The 19,470-nt window shown below is 38.6% G+C and overlaps 1 protein-coding gene across 2 annotated transcripts in view; it reads right to left on the bottom strand.

The window, feature by feature from the left end:
- LOC134542734 (glutamic acid-rich protein-like) overlaps positions 1 to 19,470 on the bottom strand; it is a 188,536-nt gene that overhangs the window by 147,153 nt on the left and 21,913 nt on the right. For both annotated transcript variants that reach the window (XM_063387238.1, XM_063387232.1), the window contains exons 2-3: positions 19,255 to 19,358; positions 1,184 to 1,495 (exon numbers count right to left, since the gene is read on the bottom strand). In XM_063387238.1, coding sequence (XP_063243308.1) covers positions 1,184 to 1,495; positions 19,255 to 19,356 — 414 coding nt within the window. In that variant the 5' untranslated portion in view covers positions 19,357 to 19,358. The remainder of the gene's footprint in view (positions 1 to 1,183; positions 1,496 to 19,254; positions 19,359 to 19,470) is intronic.

Genomic DNA, 19,470 nt, shown 5'->3' with positions numbered 1-19,470 from the left:
TCATATTTTTCACGGTTTCTCAAAAAACGGTCGTATAAACGGAATGGACGCATCAGAGGGGGGTCGCATCGGCGGGATTCTACTGTACAATGTTTCACATTTTTTAATCATCAGATATTAAGATTAACCTATATTGTACTAACGAGATTTCAATTTACACCAATCCCTCACATATCACAACTAATGCGTTCCCAAAAATGTTTGTGTTATCCGAAATGTGTATTCTGAAGCTTTGGTCTCCATAAATAGCAAGACTAATTTACTTAATGTGTTCAAAAATATGTAGGGAAATATTCTTTACGTAATATAAATGTGTATAATAACACTCAATGACAAATATGTCATAACATTTAACTTTATAGGCCTATCTCTTGTATACGTTGTACGACAAATACGACACCGCGTAACGGGAGATAGGGGATTATGTACTTATCGTCTGTCGGCTGGTTGGCTTGCCCACCCAGGTGTGACCAACTCACGTCGCGTACCTTTCCACGAACTTTCCAAAACCATCCTTTACTGGCAGTGACAGAGATATTACTGTCCAAATATTTACATTATTATTTTTCAAAAATCGAAGTGCTTATTTGTGTATTAACACTTGTTTCACACCAATCCTGTCAGGCCAGTATTTTTTTTTTTTTTTTTTTCGTTGCACCACACATTTAACAACCTTTTCCATGTGAATCATCTGTTCATTTCTATTCCGGTATCTAATGTCAAATATATTCCCGCTAGTACAACTAACAGCATCAGACTTAAATGTTTGTAACCAAAAGCATAGTCAGACCTGGACGTGCATCTCACTTACCCCCTCGTATGGTACACTGTATGCTACGGTACATCTGTTGTTTACTGAGTTTGAACAGACTTTGCGGAGTCATACAAGACTTATTTTTACCTGTCGCAATTTTGTGCTAAATGATATTTAGACATGCTATTTAAGACTGGGACAGTAAAATTAACAATGCACTAAATTAATTAGACATGCTAAGAGAGGGATTGGTGTAATCAAATTACAAAGTAGTCACATTTAAATCTTAACATCCTGCAGAGACTTTATTGTAAGAAGTTAACAATGTAGCAAGCATTAAGAAGCCAAATGAAAATGTAAAATTTAGCAAAGTAAAAATAAATATCCAAATTGCTTGAGGGAAATATTTGTTAATATACATATGCTTACTGTGAATTCCTTTTCAGTTGTCGCAGTCGCACCAGCAGCTGGTACTCCTGTTGTCGATGTCGCTTCACACGAGACAATATTGTCCGGGGTGGGCTTGGCCTTCAACTTGCCGGTGGGGACTGGGGTGATCTGTGGCTTTTTAATTGGCCGGCCTCGCTGTTTCGGTGTTGCTGCTGCTGGCTTTCCTTTTCTCGCTTTCCCTTTCTTCCCACCGTCACTGTCTTCTTCCTCCTCTTCACTGGTGCTTGGCTCCGTCAGACGAGGTTTCTTCGCCCCAGCGTTACGCAACCTGCGAGAACTTCTCCGCTTCTCCTGCCAACAAAAAATGTAAAAGTAAACATTCAAGTAATATGACTTGGCATATACAGGGTTTGTCCGTTAAGTAAATATACTGGCTGATCCACGGAGCTCCACTCACCCAAACGGTGGTTCAGGTGGGAGATTTATGGTGGAGGGGCTAAACTATGCAACGCTCTGACGCAGAGAGGATCACGCATGGAGCACAAGCTGTAATCAAATTTTTTTTCAAGGCAGAAAACGTCCAAAATGGAGCGTTTGCTGGAGCAGCACAACGCGATTAAATTTTGCTTTCACCTGGGCAAAACCGCTTCAGACACACTTGCGTTGGTTAAGGAGGCTTATAAAGACGATGCTCTGTCAAGAACACAGGTTTTCCGGTGGTTCAGCAAGGTACTGATTTTTATCTGCCACCATTTTGATTTTACACACAAATATGGCCACTGCAGTGTACCAAAATTTACATTTTCAAGCCTTTATGTTTTGTTTAATATCTATAAAACATACAAAGTCATGTGCGATGTCATTGCAAAAAGGAGACTTGGGCTATCAATAATGCCACTAAAAATAAACAGTATGTTGTTTACATGTCTTCATTTATAAACATGAAAGTTGACCTTGACCCCCAACTTTTTTTTAAATTTTCAATTACTCCTACTTCCTTTTAAAATTAAAATAACACAATGAAACCTTGAGGCAAGTTAAGTCTAAATGGAGTACTTGGCAATGATATAATGATATATTGTCAAAAGAATGTACTCAATCCCTTCTTGGTGAAAAAAAATTCCTAAAATTTGTGTTTTTGGAAAAAATGCATTTTTTGAGGAGCTGTAAAAAGAAGGGCAAATGCAAATATTCTGAAAATTTAGCAAAACATTGCCATGATAACCTTTAACACGCCACTAAAATATATATTTTTAATAGGTTTATTCTCTGTAACAGACTAAAAATGCAAAAAAAAAAAAAAATTATTTTGTATTCAAGTTCAATTTACTGTTATTATTGTTAGTACACTACCTAGTAATTTATTTGTCACATATTTGGCATTAATGTGTGTCTAATTGGCAACACATATGATATTGCTATACAGTAGAATCCCACTAATCCGAACTAATTGGGACTGAACCCTGTTCAGATTAGGCCGAATTTTGTCATATAATGCCATATATTGTGTTTTCGAGGCATATTTCGTGTATGATATGTCAAATGTGTATGAAAGGTCTGACGAAAAATAAACTTTTTTTATTTAGCGTACATATTTAGAATCATAGAAAATTTTTAATTACATAGCCTAAACTGCAATTTCAAATATTCCGAGTTTAACAAATCCAACAGTGTACATTACGTGACAACATTAGGTCGAAATGAAGGGCGATTCGTGAGTGTGTATTAGCAGAAGGGCAGTGACCTTCAATCAGAGTAAACAACATCCTCCTTCCCGCATAAGCTTACACATTCCTCTCCTCTTCCATTTCCAACTATGAGTCAGACAGTCAGTGCGTCACATGCTACTGCTGTGTCACCTGCTACTGCGCACTTGCCCTGTGTTTTGTGAGCCCTTGTGAGCGGTGTGTAGTGGTTTTTTTACATTCTGTGTTTGTCCCTGCTGTTGGTCATCATGACAAGCAAGCGTAAACATAACTCGTGTACATTAAAAGAAAAACTGGACATGCTGAAAACACTTGACAAAGGTGAAAGTGCCACTCTGTTATCGAAAGAATTCGGTGTCGGCAAATTGGAAAAAGAACAAAGGTAAAATTGAGCAGTTTTGTACTATCACTAGTGAAAAAATTAATGAAAAACGTAGCAAAACGACAGTGTCTTCTTACGAAAAATTGGATGAAGCACTTTTTTATGGTTTACCCAAGAAAGACAATAAGGAATCCCTATCACTGGTCCTCTGATTCAAGAAAAAGCGCTTCAATTGAACAAGCTCATGGATAGTGACGCATCATTTACGGCTAGTTGCGGTTTCTTAGACCGATGGAAGAAACGACATGGAATCAGGCAGCTTACAATAACTGGGGAGAAACTGTCAGCGAACAACGAAGCAGCTATTGAATACCTTGAGGAGTTCAAAGATATCATTTCTTCCTATTCGCCACAGCAAGTCTATAACAAGGATGAGACGGGACTTAACTTTAAAGCATTGCCTACCAAAAGTATTGCATCACAAGAGGAACAATTTAAAATGGATAAACAACGCTTAACTGTGTTAGCCTGCTGCAACGCTTCTGCCACAAATAAGCTTCCACTGATGGCTATCGGCAAATTGGCAAAACCACGCTGTTTTAAAAACATGAAAACTCTCCCTGTATTTTACAGAAACCAAAATAAAGCTTGGATGGATTGTGTTTTGTTCCAAGACTGGTTTGAATTAACAATTTGTGCCAAAAGTAAAGGCTTTTAACAAAGAAAATGGATTGCCTCCTAGTGCTTTGTTACTTATAGACAATGCTCCGTCACATCCTGAAGAAATGCAACTTGTTTGCGGTGATATCAAAGCCATTTTTCTCCCACCAAACGTCACTTCAATTTTGCAGCCAATGGACCAAGGAGTTTTGCATGCTTTCAAACAGAATTACAGAAAAAACCTGCTTGGGAGAGAACACAAAAGGAATCTTTACAGAAATCATGGAAAAATCTCTGGACTGATATAGAGTTTGTCCAAACAGTCTTCCCTCCGGCAAAAGAAAAGTTTAAACTTCAACTAGTAAAAAAACGACAGTGAGGAGGAAGGAAACGCGCCGACTGATGTTTCTCATACTGCCGCAGCCAGTGCCCTTGATCTGGCTATCAGCTACGTCGAGCAACATGCCGATGCAACCTCAACAGATGTTATGTTTATGCGGCGTTGGCGAAACATTGCATCTTCAAGCCGATTTAGTGCATTGCGTCAAAGGACGAGTACTGACTTTGCCTCTTAGATAATGGTTTGCTTTTTTACGTTTTGTTTTGTGTCAATCCTGTACAGAACATTAATTTTACATATAGTATGTAAGTAAATTCAAAAATTTTCAATACATACATATGTATTTAAGTACTATGTACATAATCCTATTTTTCTCTCTCTTCAGTTAAACAGTGAAATAGATAAATTATTAGTTTCTTATGTACATATTAATAAATGTAAAACATTACTTGAAAGACTTGTTTTTCTTTAATTTTCCTAGTTCTTAAGTGTTATAAAAAATAATTTTTTTTTGTCCTAGCCCTGTTTGGATTAGGCGGATTTTCGGATTAGCGGGGTTCGGATTAGCGGGACTCTACTGTACTTCTTAAAGACATTCCTAGATAGCTTTGTGTACTCACATTATGAGCATGTCTGTACGCTAGTCTGAGCAAGTTAGAACAGGCAAGCCAGTGTCAGTCTGGAAGTAGACCTGTGCCTGTGCAGATGTAGCTTAGGCCCTAAGTGTTCGGTGTTTGTGGTTTTAAAGTGGTTTGTAGTCAGTAACTGATTTAATTCACACCATGGCGTATGCAAGTTAGCTATTTATTTAAAGTTAATTTTTATGGAGATTGTTTATAATTTTCTTAAATGAACCTTGTCTTAAGACTGCTTATGGAGAGTCTAAAAGATCAGACAGATCAATGAATTTGAAGAGAATGACAAGTTAAAGCTTCACGTAGGACTTAATACCAGAAACATTGTGTTTGTGATTATCATAGTGCAAAAATGCTGGAAAAGTATAATCATTTATTTGGAAATAGTTGAGATCCATTGCTCATACATAACAAATGTATTAGAAAATCTCTTAAGAGAAATAACTATTGAAAAATATAATGAAGCTAAAGTGAAAAACATAAAAAACAATTCCAGGGAAATCTCTATGTACAAACTGTTGGACAAGAATATCTGATCTTAGTTGTGCAAGTGACAGCAGTGATTATGAACCCAATTCACAAACCATATAAAATGTAAATGTAGCTTGTCAGGCGAATCTCCATTGAAAGTAGCCAAGTTGAGTTCAGATAAAAGAATGACTGTCATTACAAGAAAAGTCGATAAAGTATCAAAGAACCTAGGAAAGAAATTGTCAACGTCTTTTGATGTACCTTATGTTGAAGAAGATTTATTTGGGGAGGTGGTTAATTTGGATGAGTACGTATTTTAATAAACAAGCTTAAGGAAAAAATGAAACAAGCTACATCAGTATATGACAAAATCAAAATATTAAGTTTATTATCTTCCAGATGGAGTAAACAAAAGGTTATGGCTGAGTTTGGTGTGAGTGAATACTTAGTCAAGAGTACAAGAAAGCTAGTAAAAAAGTATGGAATATTACCTGAAAAAAGTAATTAAAAAAAAAACCTTTCTAAAACTCTCACAAACAGTCATTGAATTCTACGAGAATGACGACAACAGCAGGATGTGTCCAGATATGAAAGATTTTGTTAAGTGTTAGGATAGAATATGGAACCAAAATCCACAAGCAGAAGCAACTGATTCTGAGCAATTTGAAATAATTGTACAGTAAATTAAAATCAGTACAACCTTTATGTGTAGGTTTTTCGAAATTTAAACAACTTCGCTCAAAATGGTGTATCCTAGCAGGGCCTAAAGGAACTCACAATGTTTGTGTGTGCATGATCCATCAAAATGCCAATGAACGGTGCGGCCCAGCAAGGCGTGTGGATTGTGAGAAACGAGTGACTGGAGGAAGCAACATTTTTTAAGTAAAATTGATTAATTGGCATTTTTAGATTATTAGCTAGTAATGGGCCATTCCATAACAAAGTGAGCCTGGAGCCAAAATTTTAAAAATGTGAATAATTGTTTATTATTCAGGGAAATGAGAAGTAAATATATGCTATGTTAATTTGCCAAAACAAAAAAGTTGAAAATATATTTAAATGTATGAAAGTAATTGGTTGTGTCTTAAGTGTTGAAAGTTGTCAGCTTGTGACACAATTTTGGTTGTCTAGTTTGGCAACATTGTAGATACTTCATTACTTACTTTCAGTGTTCTCAGTTTATTCATAGTGAAGTTAATATCTTGTTCTTCAAGCTGCATATGAAGTTTGTTTTGTAAGGTAAGCCATTTTTGTGATATTATCGAAAAAAGAAAAGCATGTGCTTAGTTGTCCCACCCGTGACAAAAAACTTAATTAAGTGTATCTTGTGTAAAACCCAGTTTGAGGTTAGGGTTATAATGTTGTGGAAGTAAGGATTTAGTTGAGTGAATCATGTTGCAAAATATTTGGACAGATGAAGATAGTACAATTATATATATATAAACATTTTGACCTGTCCCACCCGTGACAAGATCAGTGGCGCTGGTGATGCATTAACTAACTGTCAGCTAAATTCATAGATTATACCTATTATTTTAAAAGAGGACAATGCCCTCCTTTTTGACATTTTTTCCTAATTATGCCAATAGTACAGTAACTCATTTTGCAGTTTTAATTTCAAGTCAAATATTGTAGGTAATAATTATTGATCTCATTACTTGGTTTAAATTTGTCTTTTTAAATGTATTGCAGTATATATCTACAATTTTCTGGGGTATTGTTTGTGCAGGCATGGGGAAAACTACATCAGCTGAGAGGATGAGAAAGCTCAGAAAAAAGCTTAAAGAGGATGAGAAAATATATAGAAGTCATAGAGAAAAGGAACGAGAAAGAGATAGGATCCGACGAGAGAAGATGAAAGGGAAAGAAATGTCATCTATTCGGCTGTGTAAGGAAATAAGACGGAAAGATGCTGAAAGAAAAAGAAAATACAGGCAAAAGAAAAAGAATGCAAGTATTGAAAATAAAGCTGCTGACATTGCCTCACCACTAGGTTCATATTTGTGTGTTCAGTCACTTGGAAAGGCTGTAAATAGAGTAAAAAAATCTCTTCCAAGTAGCCCCCAAGGAAAAAAGTAGCAGTGATAAAAAAACTAGTGTTTGACAATATGTCTGGCACTGAGGCTAAAACTATCTTTCCGGAATTGGATAACAGGGGAGGTATAAGATTGAACAATGCACTAAGTGAAAACACTGCTGTTGAAGTCCAGCAATTTTATGAACGTGATGGTATCAGTCACCTGTCACCTGGTATTAGGGATGTCAAATCAGTTAAGGATCCGAAAACTGGTCAAAGACAGACGCTACAAAAACGTCATATGAATATGACAGTAAGGGAAGCGTATCAGTTATTCAATACTGAAAACCTTGGTGCAGTAAAACTGTCCACATTTTATGCATTGCGTCCTCAGCATGTTATTCTGACAAGTGAAATGCCACACAATGTATGTGTGTGCAAATACCATTCAAATTTCACTTTTATTCTTGAGGCTGTCGCTAAAAAAGTTCCAAACTTTCCCTCAAATAGTTCCACACTTCTTGAAATAATCTGTTGTGATTTGACAAATGAGAACTGCATGATTGGAAACTGTACTAAATGCATTCATAATCTTATCACTTTAATTGATGAGCAGACAGATACATCCTGCCTTAGAACCAACTGGAAACAGTGGAAAGATATAGAAGGTCGCCCCAAACTCATTGAAACTAATGGGTCAGTTGATGAAGCACTAAAAGAACTTCAATTACAAGTATTTAAAAAGCATGTGTATATAAAAAGAGCTCAATCACAAGCATTTAAGGATATGAGAGAAATGTTAGAGGATGATGATGTTATTTTACAAGTTGATTTTGCAGAAAATTATTCTGCTATGCCCCAAGATGAAATCCAGTCTGCTCACTGGAACCACAAACAAATTACTGTCTTCTCAGCTTGTGCATGGGTAAAAGGAGCTACACGTTCTTTTGCTATTGTAAGCAATGATTTAAGCCATGACAAGTATTTTGTTTATACATGTATAAAAAAAATTACAAATTTACTGGCACAAGAATTTGAAAGTTTGAAATACATAAAAATCTTTTCAGATGGCTGTGCTAGCCAATTCAAAAACAAATTTACCTTGTCAAACCTATGTTTTATGCCAACAGATTTTGGTGTTGCTGCTGCATCATCTGCAGTCCCAAATGTAAAATTTGTACTCCTTTCAAAATCAGAAATTGAGGATAATAGGGAGTTGTTGGACAAAAGATGGCAAAATGTACTGGCTATCAACGGTATCCAATCAAAACATTACTTCAGACAGTATGACAGTGAAAACCTTAGTATCGGCTGTACATTTTACTCAGAACTAAAGAAATGTAGAGTCTTTAAACTAAGATATTCAGATGTGTACTCAGATTCTGAAAATAATCACGATGATAATAGCCAGTGCTGCAAAGATTCCCAAGAACAAACAAGATGTTCTTCAATTTGTTGCAAAACCAGATGTTGCCAATGTAGTGCCAGGAACATTTTTGCTCGTAGAATTTGTCACGACCAGCAAGAAGAATGCTGTCAAGTATAAGTATGCAGCCATTTGTCAAAGTGAAGTAGAAGGTGATGGAGAACTGAAAATCATGTGCATGAGAACTGTTGGAGAGAGTGGCAAACTATTTAGGGCCGATGAAAAAGATGTCTTCTATGTGCAATTTGAACAGGTTCTTTCTCTGTTGCCAACACCTGAAGTGAAAAACATAAGAAATAGTGTTATTTATGACTTTCCTTGCCAGTTGGATGTTTATGAACAAACATGAACTTAGTTAAAAAGAAAACTTTTGCCAACAACATATTATTTTGGGCATTTTGTTTTTGTTACTACTATTACTTTGATTATATTATTTTTAATTTCTCACAAGTGTAGAATTTGTCTTTCAAAGTTATTCACTGTTTAACATGCAGTTTTTAGTTGGTCTAAAATTTTATTTACTTGATTAATTCTCATCGTGTCCCACCCGTGACACGGAGTGGTCCCACCCGTGACAGAACAAAGTTGTATATTATTTTCAATATTGGTGTTTTAGCTCCTCCTCTCATGTGGTAATGTATAGATCAATGCCTCCCATATAAGATTATTATGAGTTCAATTGTGTTACACTCATAAATTCACAGAGTTTTTTCCGAGAAACTTGTTGTGTCTAAGGCTGTCTTTTTTCTGTCCCACCCGTGACAAATGTTTAGGCACTAGTATTTAATTATCAGAAGAAGATTTAAAAGTAAACCATTAACCAATAAATAGCATTGTGACTGTAGTTCACACACTGCAAAAATAATATACAATAAATATTTTTTGAAGCTTATTTTAAATCCCTGAATAAATTAAATGCTGCACAAGTGTCCCACCCGTGACAATGGAATGGCCCTAATTTAAATAGTGGCAATAAATAAAACTGTGTGATAAAAATCTTTAATTGGGCTATCCTCTACGAACCCGCAGTAAATCGTAACATTTTTGGTGTCAGAAGTGGGATAGCCCTAATTAAATAATCTGTAAGTAGTTAATAGTGACTTTAAAAAAAAAAACCAGTTTATATTTTCGGTATTAAAATTAGTGTTAGGAACTGTAGTATTAGTTTTAAAATTAGTGTTAGTGTTTAGTAGTGGTTTAGGTTAGCTCATAGGGGAAATTACAGTGGTGTTAGTCTTGTAGTGTATGTGGACAAGAAAGATGGATGCCGACGACCTTAAGAATATCATGGCATTCTTGGTCGAAATGAAGAATGATTTGAAGAGTAGCCACGAGAGAACGGACGAGATGAAGAATAAAATCGATAACTGCCAGGAGGAGATGAAGAATAATCAGGATAAAATGTATGAATAGGCTGGACGAGATGAAGAGTAGCCAGGAAGAAATGAAGAATGAAATGAAGAGTGGCCAGGAAGAAATGAAGAATGAAATGAAGAGTGGCCATGAAGAAATGAATAAAATTATAACTGCCAAGAGGAGATGAAGAATGCTATGAAAGAAGAGATAGAGGACATCAAGAAAAACCAAGAAGAAACCAGCATCCAATTGGAAGGAAAAGAACAGTGCTTGGAGCAACATGTAGCAGAACATGAAGAACTAGTAGCACAACAGCTGGCCCAACTCGAGCACCCCGCAGAACAGTGAATGGCGTAGCAGTTAGTTCAAATCAAGCAGGCCACTGAACAGCGAGTATCAGCGGTAACCGAAGAGTGGCGTCGGATGTTCAAGGAAGCTACATCTGCTACAAAAAGGAGCAGTTATTCTGAAGATGTGAAGGTGGAAGGCGCAACCTGTCACTCAAAATTCAAGCCACCCACCTTTGATGGCCAATCGTCATGGGCTGTCTACAGGCGACAGTTTGAGGCAGGTGCTGAAGTAAATGGGTGGGACGATGAAGAAAAGGCTACGGCACTCATCTTGGCCCTGCGAGGATCTCCACTAGAGCTGCTGCAGACCATACCAGTTCCAGACCAGAAAGAATATGGGGTATTAGTAGAGTCCCTTGAGCTGAGGTATGGCGACCGACATATGGGCGAGGTGTACAGAACAGCCCTGAAGAACTGTCAACAGAGATCTTCGGAAACCCTCCAAGAATTCGAAGCCGACACCGAGCGACTCGTGCATCTCACCTACCCAGAAGCACCATCAGAGTTCCGCCAGCAGCTAGCAACTAGTGCTTTTATAGACGGGCTCCGAGATGCAGAGGTTCAGCAAACTCTTCGGTTTGCTCGCCACAAAAACATTTGCGATGCTTTTGTTCACGCCCTGGAAATCGAAGGTGCCTGCATGGCCTCAAGAAACATGATTATCAGTGCGAGAGAGGCCGTGATAGAACCTTACCACCAAGCAAATGGCCGCTCAGATACTAACGAAGAGATTATACTTAGAACACTAATGAAGCTGTTGAATGGGTCGCAGTTTCTGAAAACAAGAGGAAGACAGCGGTGCTTCGTCTGCAAAGAACTAGGACACATCCGGCGCGAGTGTCCGAATCGTGATAGGAAGCCCAAGGGAGATGTACAACGCTGTAAAACAACAATCGAACAGGAGAAGAGTCTACCGGACCGACGGAGACGAGGTCATCCACGATGTTACGCGTGTCGAGAAAGAGGGCACGTCCAACGTGACTGTCCGAATCGTGTGGAGAAACTGAAGGAGGAAGGACATTGATGTGACAGCGGGATTAAGGAGGGTGGTAACTCACTGGTTAAAGGAACGGGAAGTCGCCTACGGTGTTCTGCTTCTGCGTTGTAACATACGCTGGGCTGCATGTTAAACACTCAATAAAATAATAAGTAAAAAATTAAGGCCTTGGAAGCATCAGCTCAGAAAACAAAACAAACAACAATAATTAACACAGAGGTGCCCAGACGTCGTACAAAGGATTTCACTTATAACCTACTAGGAACTCTAGGAGGCTATGTGGATCGGGGATGAGTAATCAAGAAATAACATGACTGTTGGTTTGATTTATACAACTGCCCTTTTACTAAAATAATTTAGTTAGCTTTTTTTCTTTTATCTTCAAGTACACATGTATTAAAATATATTAATTATAAACAGAAGGGAGCCCCGGGGCAACAAGACATATAAAAGTAAACAACCATATCTCTTAAACTTGACACTGGTTTTAAGTGAGCTCGCAGGCTCAAAAGAAAGACAATTACATTTTGTTTTTAATTTTCTTTTGAAATTAATTTAACTAAATCCTGTGTCCTGAAAACTGGCGGTCCTGGCACCGGAGGTTTCGGTAGATTTAAGTCCAGAAGAAATCAATTTATGTAGAAACTTGTATGTCGACTGGAGAGGGGAGAAAACTTCTGACTGCATGAGACCAAACACGGACTGCTAATTTGGCAGTGAAGTTCCATTCTAATTTGGTGTCCAAATCTTGAACATTATTCTTGCAGGCTAATCTTGCACATTATTCTTGCACCCCGCCTGTAACCAAAGTCCCAAATTGCTTAGACTGGTTAACAGGCGGCTAAGGCTGGGCAAATCTACGCTCAGGGAAAGGCCAAAAAGAGGGAGGGGGGGAAATATGACGATCACTTACCCAAACAGCGGGGTGAAGTCACGTTAGCTGGCTCCAGGAGTCGAGTAGGCAACTCCCGGCACGGAAGTTCGTGGAAGCCATGACGAGAAACGAAGAAATAATTTAGATTAAAAAAAACTATTACGGGCAGCCAAATATAAAAATAAAAAAATTAAGGCATCTATGCCTCAACGTTGGAGACTACATGACGTAGTGTCGAGTTTTGGAAGCACTACAGAGATGGACTCTCGCTAATCGCGACGCGTGGTCCGCACAGACCAGATGCTGCCCGCCGAATCTTCGAAAATGGCGTCGGTGCGCCTAATTAAAGAAAGTAACTGCCCCCCATCCAAAGAAAGGGGGGGGGGGGGGGGGGGTGATTGCCCGAAGGTGTCCGGAGATGCCCGAAGGGGCGAAGCAGACTGCAGCAACCAGTGGACCGAGAAAGGTTAGGGATTTTTACCGCTGCTAGGCTTCGCTGATGGCTGTTGGACAAGGGCAGATGTCCTTGAAGAGACCATGTACCCAGGAGGCCACAGGTGGGAGTTGAGGGGAGGGGGGGTCAGAACTTGCTTAGTCGCCTGGGAAAGGCGTCGTGTGGACCGTCCCGAGGCGTCGCCGAGGACTGTAACATGTCCTCGACGTGCTGGCAAACAGCTTACCTATGATTGTCTCCGAGAAATGAAAGTTGCTAGCGGTGGGCTTGGGGTAGCGTTCACTAGCACGAAAAGTCATACTTTTACAGGGAAAAAACGTGATGCATACCACGGCCGAGATGCTGCGATCATTAAATGTAAGCAAAAGGTATCTAATTGGGCCTGCGAACAAGCGCTGGTGCACTGGGTTGCACAAGATTATGTCGGAGTGTACAGTAATGGAAACAAAATTAAATGAAATTAAAAAGGCAACTTTATTTTTGTGGTATCCTTCTATAAAAATTAAAAATTAAATTAAAAATTAAAAATTTGTGCCCGAAAATTATGATAAATGGCACAACGTGTCGACAAGGGTATTCACAAGGGAGGTGCCCGGAATGGGAATGTAGTCAGCAGGGTTGCCTGGTGGAAAGAGAAGCACCATAGCAGCAGGTGCGGAAGAGCGAGACCCATAGTCACCGCAAAGCTGGCATACGGACCCGAAAAGTCGGAGGATGGCCGCGATGTTACATCTGTCAGGAAGTGGGCCATATTCAGCACACCTGCCCGCTGCGAAGGATGGCTTCGCCGCATGGCTCACAACAGCGGAGTGTTACCTATTCGGGACAAACAGGTTTAAGAAGGGGGCAATGTTACGAACGTGAGCAAGGCCGGGACACGTGCAGGTGCAGATCTGGCTGGTGACTGCCGCAGCATGATGTGCACCGCGCGCACCTGAAAGATAACAAGGATTGTCGCTTTCCCCCCTCCTTCCCACCACTCCCCGCGTGGCGCCCTGCCTTTGACACGTAACTGAAACCTGACAGCTGTTCAGTTACGCGAGCCTCCAACACGTGTTTCGAGAGATTTCTGCCGTCAGGACGGCTCGGAATGACGCGACTGGCCCCGGCCGCTCTCGCGAGTTCTGGAATTGCGCCGGGCCTATATATATGCCCGAGGACGTCAGGGCAGGGAGTCAGTCAAGTTCAGATATATCAGGCGGCAGCCTTCCCGCGGCGGAGCTTCCAGGGCGATAGTGCCGCGGGTGTGGCAGAGTGGCGAAGTCCTTGGACGAAGGTTCCAGGGCAGAGAGTGAGTGAGTAAGTGAGTGAGTGGAGTCGGGAGTTTTCCCGCGGCGAAGTTTCTGGGTGATAGTGCCGCGGGTGCGGCGGAGTCCCGAGCGAAGTTCCGAGCGAGGCGTCGAGTGGGATCTCGGCGAAGGGGAAGTGCGACGGCGGCGGTGGAGTGTGGCGAAGGAGGACCACGAGGGGTGCTGCGGCGAGAGTTTCGCCTGAGGTGCGGCCCAGCGAGGCGTGTGGATTGTGAGAAACGAGTGACTGGAAGAAGCAACATTTTTTAAGTACAATTGATTAATTGGAATTTTTAGATTATTAGCTAATAATGTAAATACAGTAGAGTCTCGCTAATCCGGACTTGTCCGGATCGGACCCTGTCCGGATCACCGAAAGTCCGGATCACCGAAAGTCCGGATTAACCGTAATCAACTTTTAAATGTATCAAAAATAAGTTTTATTGGCTAAAGAAAAATCTTTATGCTTAAAAATCAACTGTGTTTGATTATAAAGTACTTAAAAAACTAAGTACACATGTATGTAACTTATAAATAATACAATACATTAAAATTACAATTAATTAACATTTAATTTTTTTTTTGAGTTTGAGCGTGAACGCTTGTAATGTTAAGCCCGACAGCGGAACGACTTTTTCACCTTGTTGGCAAAACCAGATGTACAAAGCCTCGTCTAAAGTTTCATTTTTTTTTAACGTGCTCCTGTTACCCAGACTGTCTTTACTCACCATTTTGGCAAAAGAACTTCAATTTCTTTCAAATTTTTTTTCCAATCAGGAATAGTTGGTTTTCCCATTCCTAAATTTTGCGCGATTCTAGTTAATGATTCACCCGCATCAATACGAAAATAATACATGTTTTTGCTCCATTGTTACAGTCACTTTCTTACGTTTAGTAGCCATTACGTTGCTCTTAATAAGTGCACACAATACAACACTCGCACCGAATAAAAATAACTTACACAAGCACCTATCACCAGCACGAGTAACCATTGACTGGAGGGAACAAAACAAAACCACTCGCAGGTATAGAGCGAGTCGTTTCTTGGAAAACATACGATGAGCGGAAAACTAGCGGTAAGACTCCCGGCATTTTCTTATTATCCTTTGTCACAACATTATTTTTCATCATTTTTTTTTAGATCCGTCCGGATTAACCGGATGTCCGGACTAGCGGGGTCCGGATTAGCGAGACTCTACTGTATTGGCAATAAATAAAACTGTGTGATAAAAATCTTTAATTGGGCTATCCTTTACGAACCCGCAGAAAATCGTAACAATATGTTCAATAGGTAAGTGTGAGTTCTGTCCAACTAGAAAAGAAGTCAAACAAGTTTTGTGGAAAAATGAAGAGGTGGCAGAAGATGATGATATTGCTGATGACTGTGAAAATGAAATAAAATATCAGTGAGTTACTGTAGACAGGTATCCAAGCCATACAATGAATTTATAGACTCCTTAATTGAATATCTGAGTTTTTTGAGAAACACCATTTTATTACAAAATAAACAGGCCGAATATCTGAGTTTAAGAAAAGAGATGTTAAAATTAAATTAATTTTTGGTTGTAGGGGATTTTTCTGAAAATTTTACATTTCTGATACAAGATGAAATTCAGAGCTATCATTGGGTAAATAGCCACGCTACCATACATCCCTTTGTGGCATATTTAAAGTCTGACATGAAGAATGAAGTTACAATGAAATCTAAAATCTTTTGTGTAATAAGCAATTCTTTAAACCACACAACTGAATCTGTATATTGCTTTCAAGCAACTCTCATTACTAAACTATCAAAACTTAACACAGATACCGAGAAAGTGATTTCTTTTTCAGATGGCCACACATCCTAATATAAAAACAGGAATAAGTTTATATACCTATGTCATCACTAAACTGACTTTGGGATAGATGCAGAATGGCATTTTTTGCCACATCCCATGGTAAGAATGCTTGCAATGGGATAGGTGGTACAGTAAAAAGAAGTTTCCAAAGCTAGCCTGCAGAGTGTAAATGCGGAACCAATAACCACTCCTCTGCAGATGTTTAACTACTGTTCAGCAAATATAACTGGAATAAATTTCTTATATGTATCAGAAGAAGATATTGAGGGTGAAAAAGACACATTATTTCAAAAGTTCTCCAAAGCAAAAGTTATTCCTAATACAAGAATTTCACATGCTTTCATTCTAATAAATGAAACTAAGATTTAAGTGTTCACTACTTCCTTGTCTTGAGGACCACCAAGTTTGCTTTATTCATGAAGATTATAGAAAATTAGATGTAAAAATAAGACTATGTAGCATGTGTTTATGATTCACAGTGGTGGTTAGGGAAGGTAGAAAGAAGACATTGCGCCTGACCAAAGTGAATATTTCATTATGTTTTTTTCTATCCTTCAGGCCCCAACACATCCTTCAAACTTGCATCTAGTGATAAAGTGTGGGTCAAGAAGAAACATATTTTACATGTAGTTTCCTCCATTTAATTACGTTTGGCTACAACTGGTAGATGTCATGACATTGATCCAAAACTAAGTGAAGAATTGGGTATACTTTTGCTCAAACATTTAGGAAAGTGACTGTAGAACAAAATCCTTAAAACTTTTTTCCATTGATAAAAGCAGCTGATAAACACAAACAAAATTTCAACTACAGAAGAAAATACTGTAAACAATCTCTGTGGTTCTTGTAAAATTATTTTAGAACATACAACTCAATACATAATGTACTAGTACTACAAGTCATATTTCACTTAAAAATGCCAAATATTTGACAAAAGTACTAGGTAGTGTAATAACAATAACAGTTAATTGAACTTGAATACAATACCTTTTTTTTTTCTTGCATTTTTAGTCTGTTACAGAGAATAAACTAATTAAATAAACAAAGATATCTTAGTGGCGTGTTAAGGGTATCATGGCAATGTTTTGCTAAATTTTCAGAATTTTTGCACTTGCCCTTTTTTTTACAGCTTCTCAAAAAATGGATTTTTTTCCAAAAACACAAACTTTAGGAATTTTTTTCACCAAGAAGGAAATGAGTACATTCTTTTCACAATATTACATTGCCAAGTACTTCATTTAGACTTAGTTGCCTCAAGGTTTCATTGTGTTTTATGAATTATGAAAAGAAAGTAGGAGCGCTTGAAAATTAACAAAGTCAGTTTCAAGGTCAACTGTCATGTCTATAAATGAAGACATGTAAACAACATTCTGTTTATTTTTTAGTGTCATTATTAATAGCCCTCTTAAGTCTCCTCTTTGCAATTACATCGCACATTGCCGTATCTTTTAAAGATATTAAGATATAAACAAAACATGAAGGCTCAAAAATGTAAATTTTCGTACACTGCAGCTGACATTTTGGTCTGTAAAATCTAAATGGTGGCAGATAAAAAATCAGTACCTTCAGGTTTGAACTGTTAGAATAAGTACTTTTTATGTGACAAAAATTCAAATTTTTTTTAAATGAGTCAGCAACCAAATTAATTGAAATTGGGTGATTTTCCATGGAATGACCCAGTTGAAGGCATGGAGCGATCTGGGTGCCCTTCAACGAGTGGTTTGGGCAAAAATGTGGCCACTGTAAAAAAATTCCTGATTTCCAATCGTTTCAGTGTAAGATTAATCGCAGAAGACATAAACATGTGCAAAATAAGAGTTCACAAAATTATTTCTGAAAATTTAAACATGCGGAAGGTATGTGTGAAATTGGTTCCAAAAGTGTCGAGTCATGAACAAGAACGACAAGTTGACTTTTCTTGTGAGACGTTGGAGCAGTTTGAAAGTGAACCGGGCTTTATAGGCAAAGTAATTATAGGCGATGAATTATGGTGTTCCAGTACGACTCCGAAACCAAGCACCCAAGTTTGGAGTGGCACACCTGGAACTTCCCACGCCTCAATAAAGTGAGAATGTCAAAGTTCAAAGTAAAGACCATGTTCATTGTCTTTTTTGACAAGCGTGGGATGGTCCACAAAGAATTTGTACCTCTGGTACAAACCGTCAATGCTGTTTTCTTCACAAAAGTCCTTGCGCGACTGCACAGAGCCGTCAAACGGAAATGACCAGAGAAGGCAGATTGCTGGAAGCTCCACCACAACAAAGCTCCAGCCCACACCGCCTTCTTTGTGAGCACCTACCTGGCCCGGATAGGGGTTGCAACCTTTCCGCAGCCATCGTAAAGCTCATATGGGAGCCCACCAGACTTTTTCCTGTTCCCAAAGCTCAAGAGAATCATGAGAGGTCACCGTTTCGAAGATGTTCCTGCCATCCAACAGGCTGTCACAGTCTTTCTGAAAGAGGTTATGGCAGCTGACTTCCAGGGAACCTTTGCAGTGTAGGAATTACATTGGCAACTGTGTATCGATGCCCAAATAGACTAGATTGAAGAATTTTAATGATATATAATTATTGAATCAATAAATTCTTTTTACCAGACCTATCATTACTTTATGGACAAACCCTGTATGCTTAAAAATACAGGATTTTCAATATTTAGAGCCCTTTACAACTCAAGTAAGAACTTGGTGTTGCTAAACAGTTACTGCAGAGGTGAGACACTGGTCTCACTACTCTTGACAATTGAGCATAATGCCTCAGAGCCCATTGCCACTGAAAACCATCTTTTGGATAAAACAATATTTTTATTTTTATAACTCTTTTATGATGCCCACAGGGCAATCTACAATCAGCAGCTGATCAAAACAAATAAAAAAAAAACAGAATCTGAAAGTTGATCACTTATACTCATGAGTCATAACCACATTAGGTAAGGCACTTCTTATGCAAAAATGATGGACAGAGTTTAGTGCTGATGGACTATACAAAATTGTTATTGATATTGAAGAGGAATGGGGCAAATGCCATGGACAAAAAAGATAGGTAGGTAGGTAGGTAGGAAGGTAGGTAGGTAGGTAGGTAGGTACTCAAGCAAAATGTGGCATAAACTGTTAATGCGTGTGTATATCTTAGTTACACCTGCTTTGATCCAATATCAATTCCAGAATCTTTGAGATTTCCTTTACTTGTTCCAGTTTTCCCTTAGCATTTTCACATTTTTATTTTCTCTGATATTTTCTATTTCACCCAAGGTTCCTTTTAATTGTGTACTAATGGAAACAGATAATGAAGTGAAAAATAAAAAAAAACTAAACAGACCATTGAAACATGGCACAATGAGAAAACATTCAAGACTATGATTCATTCTCGTTACCTCTCCGGCTTCTGGAGTCCAGTCATCATCAGAGCCCTGCAGTTCCTCTGGCTCATCAACAGAAAATTCATTATCAGAGTCTTCGCTAATCTTCTTCTTCATTGCTAGAAGAAAAAAAAGCTTTACAACTAAGTACATTTGGGAGTTGAGTGAACCAAACTTCTTAAGCACTGTCAGCATAGAACAGGAAATCTGTGGAACACCATACACTTCTTA

The sequence above is a fragment of the Bacillus rossius genome, chromosome 1, assembly GCF_032445375.1.
Source record: "Bacillus rossius redtenbacheri isolate Brsri chromosome 1, Brsri_v3, whole genome shotgun sequence".
Lineage (NCBI taxonomy): Eukaryota > Metazoa > Arthropoda > Insecta > Phasmatodea > Bacillidae > Bacillus > Bacillus rossius.
This window is presented reverse-complemented; position numbering and strand designations above follow the sequence as displayed.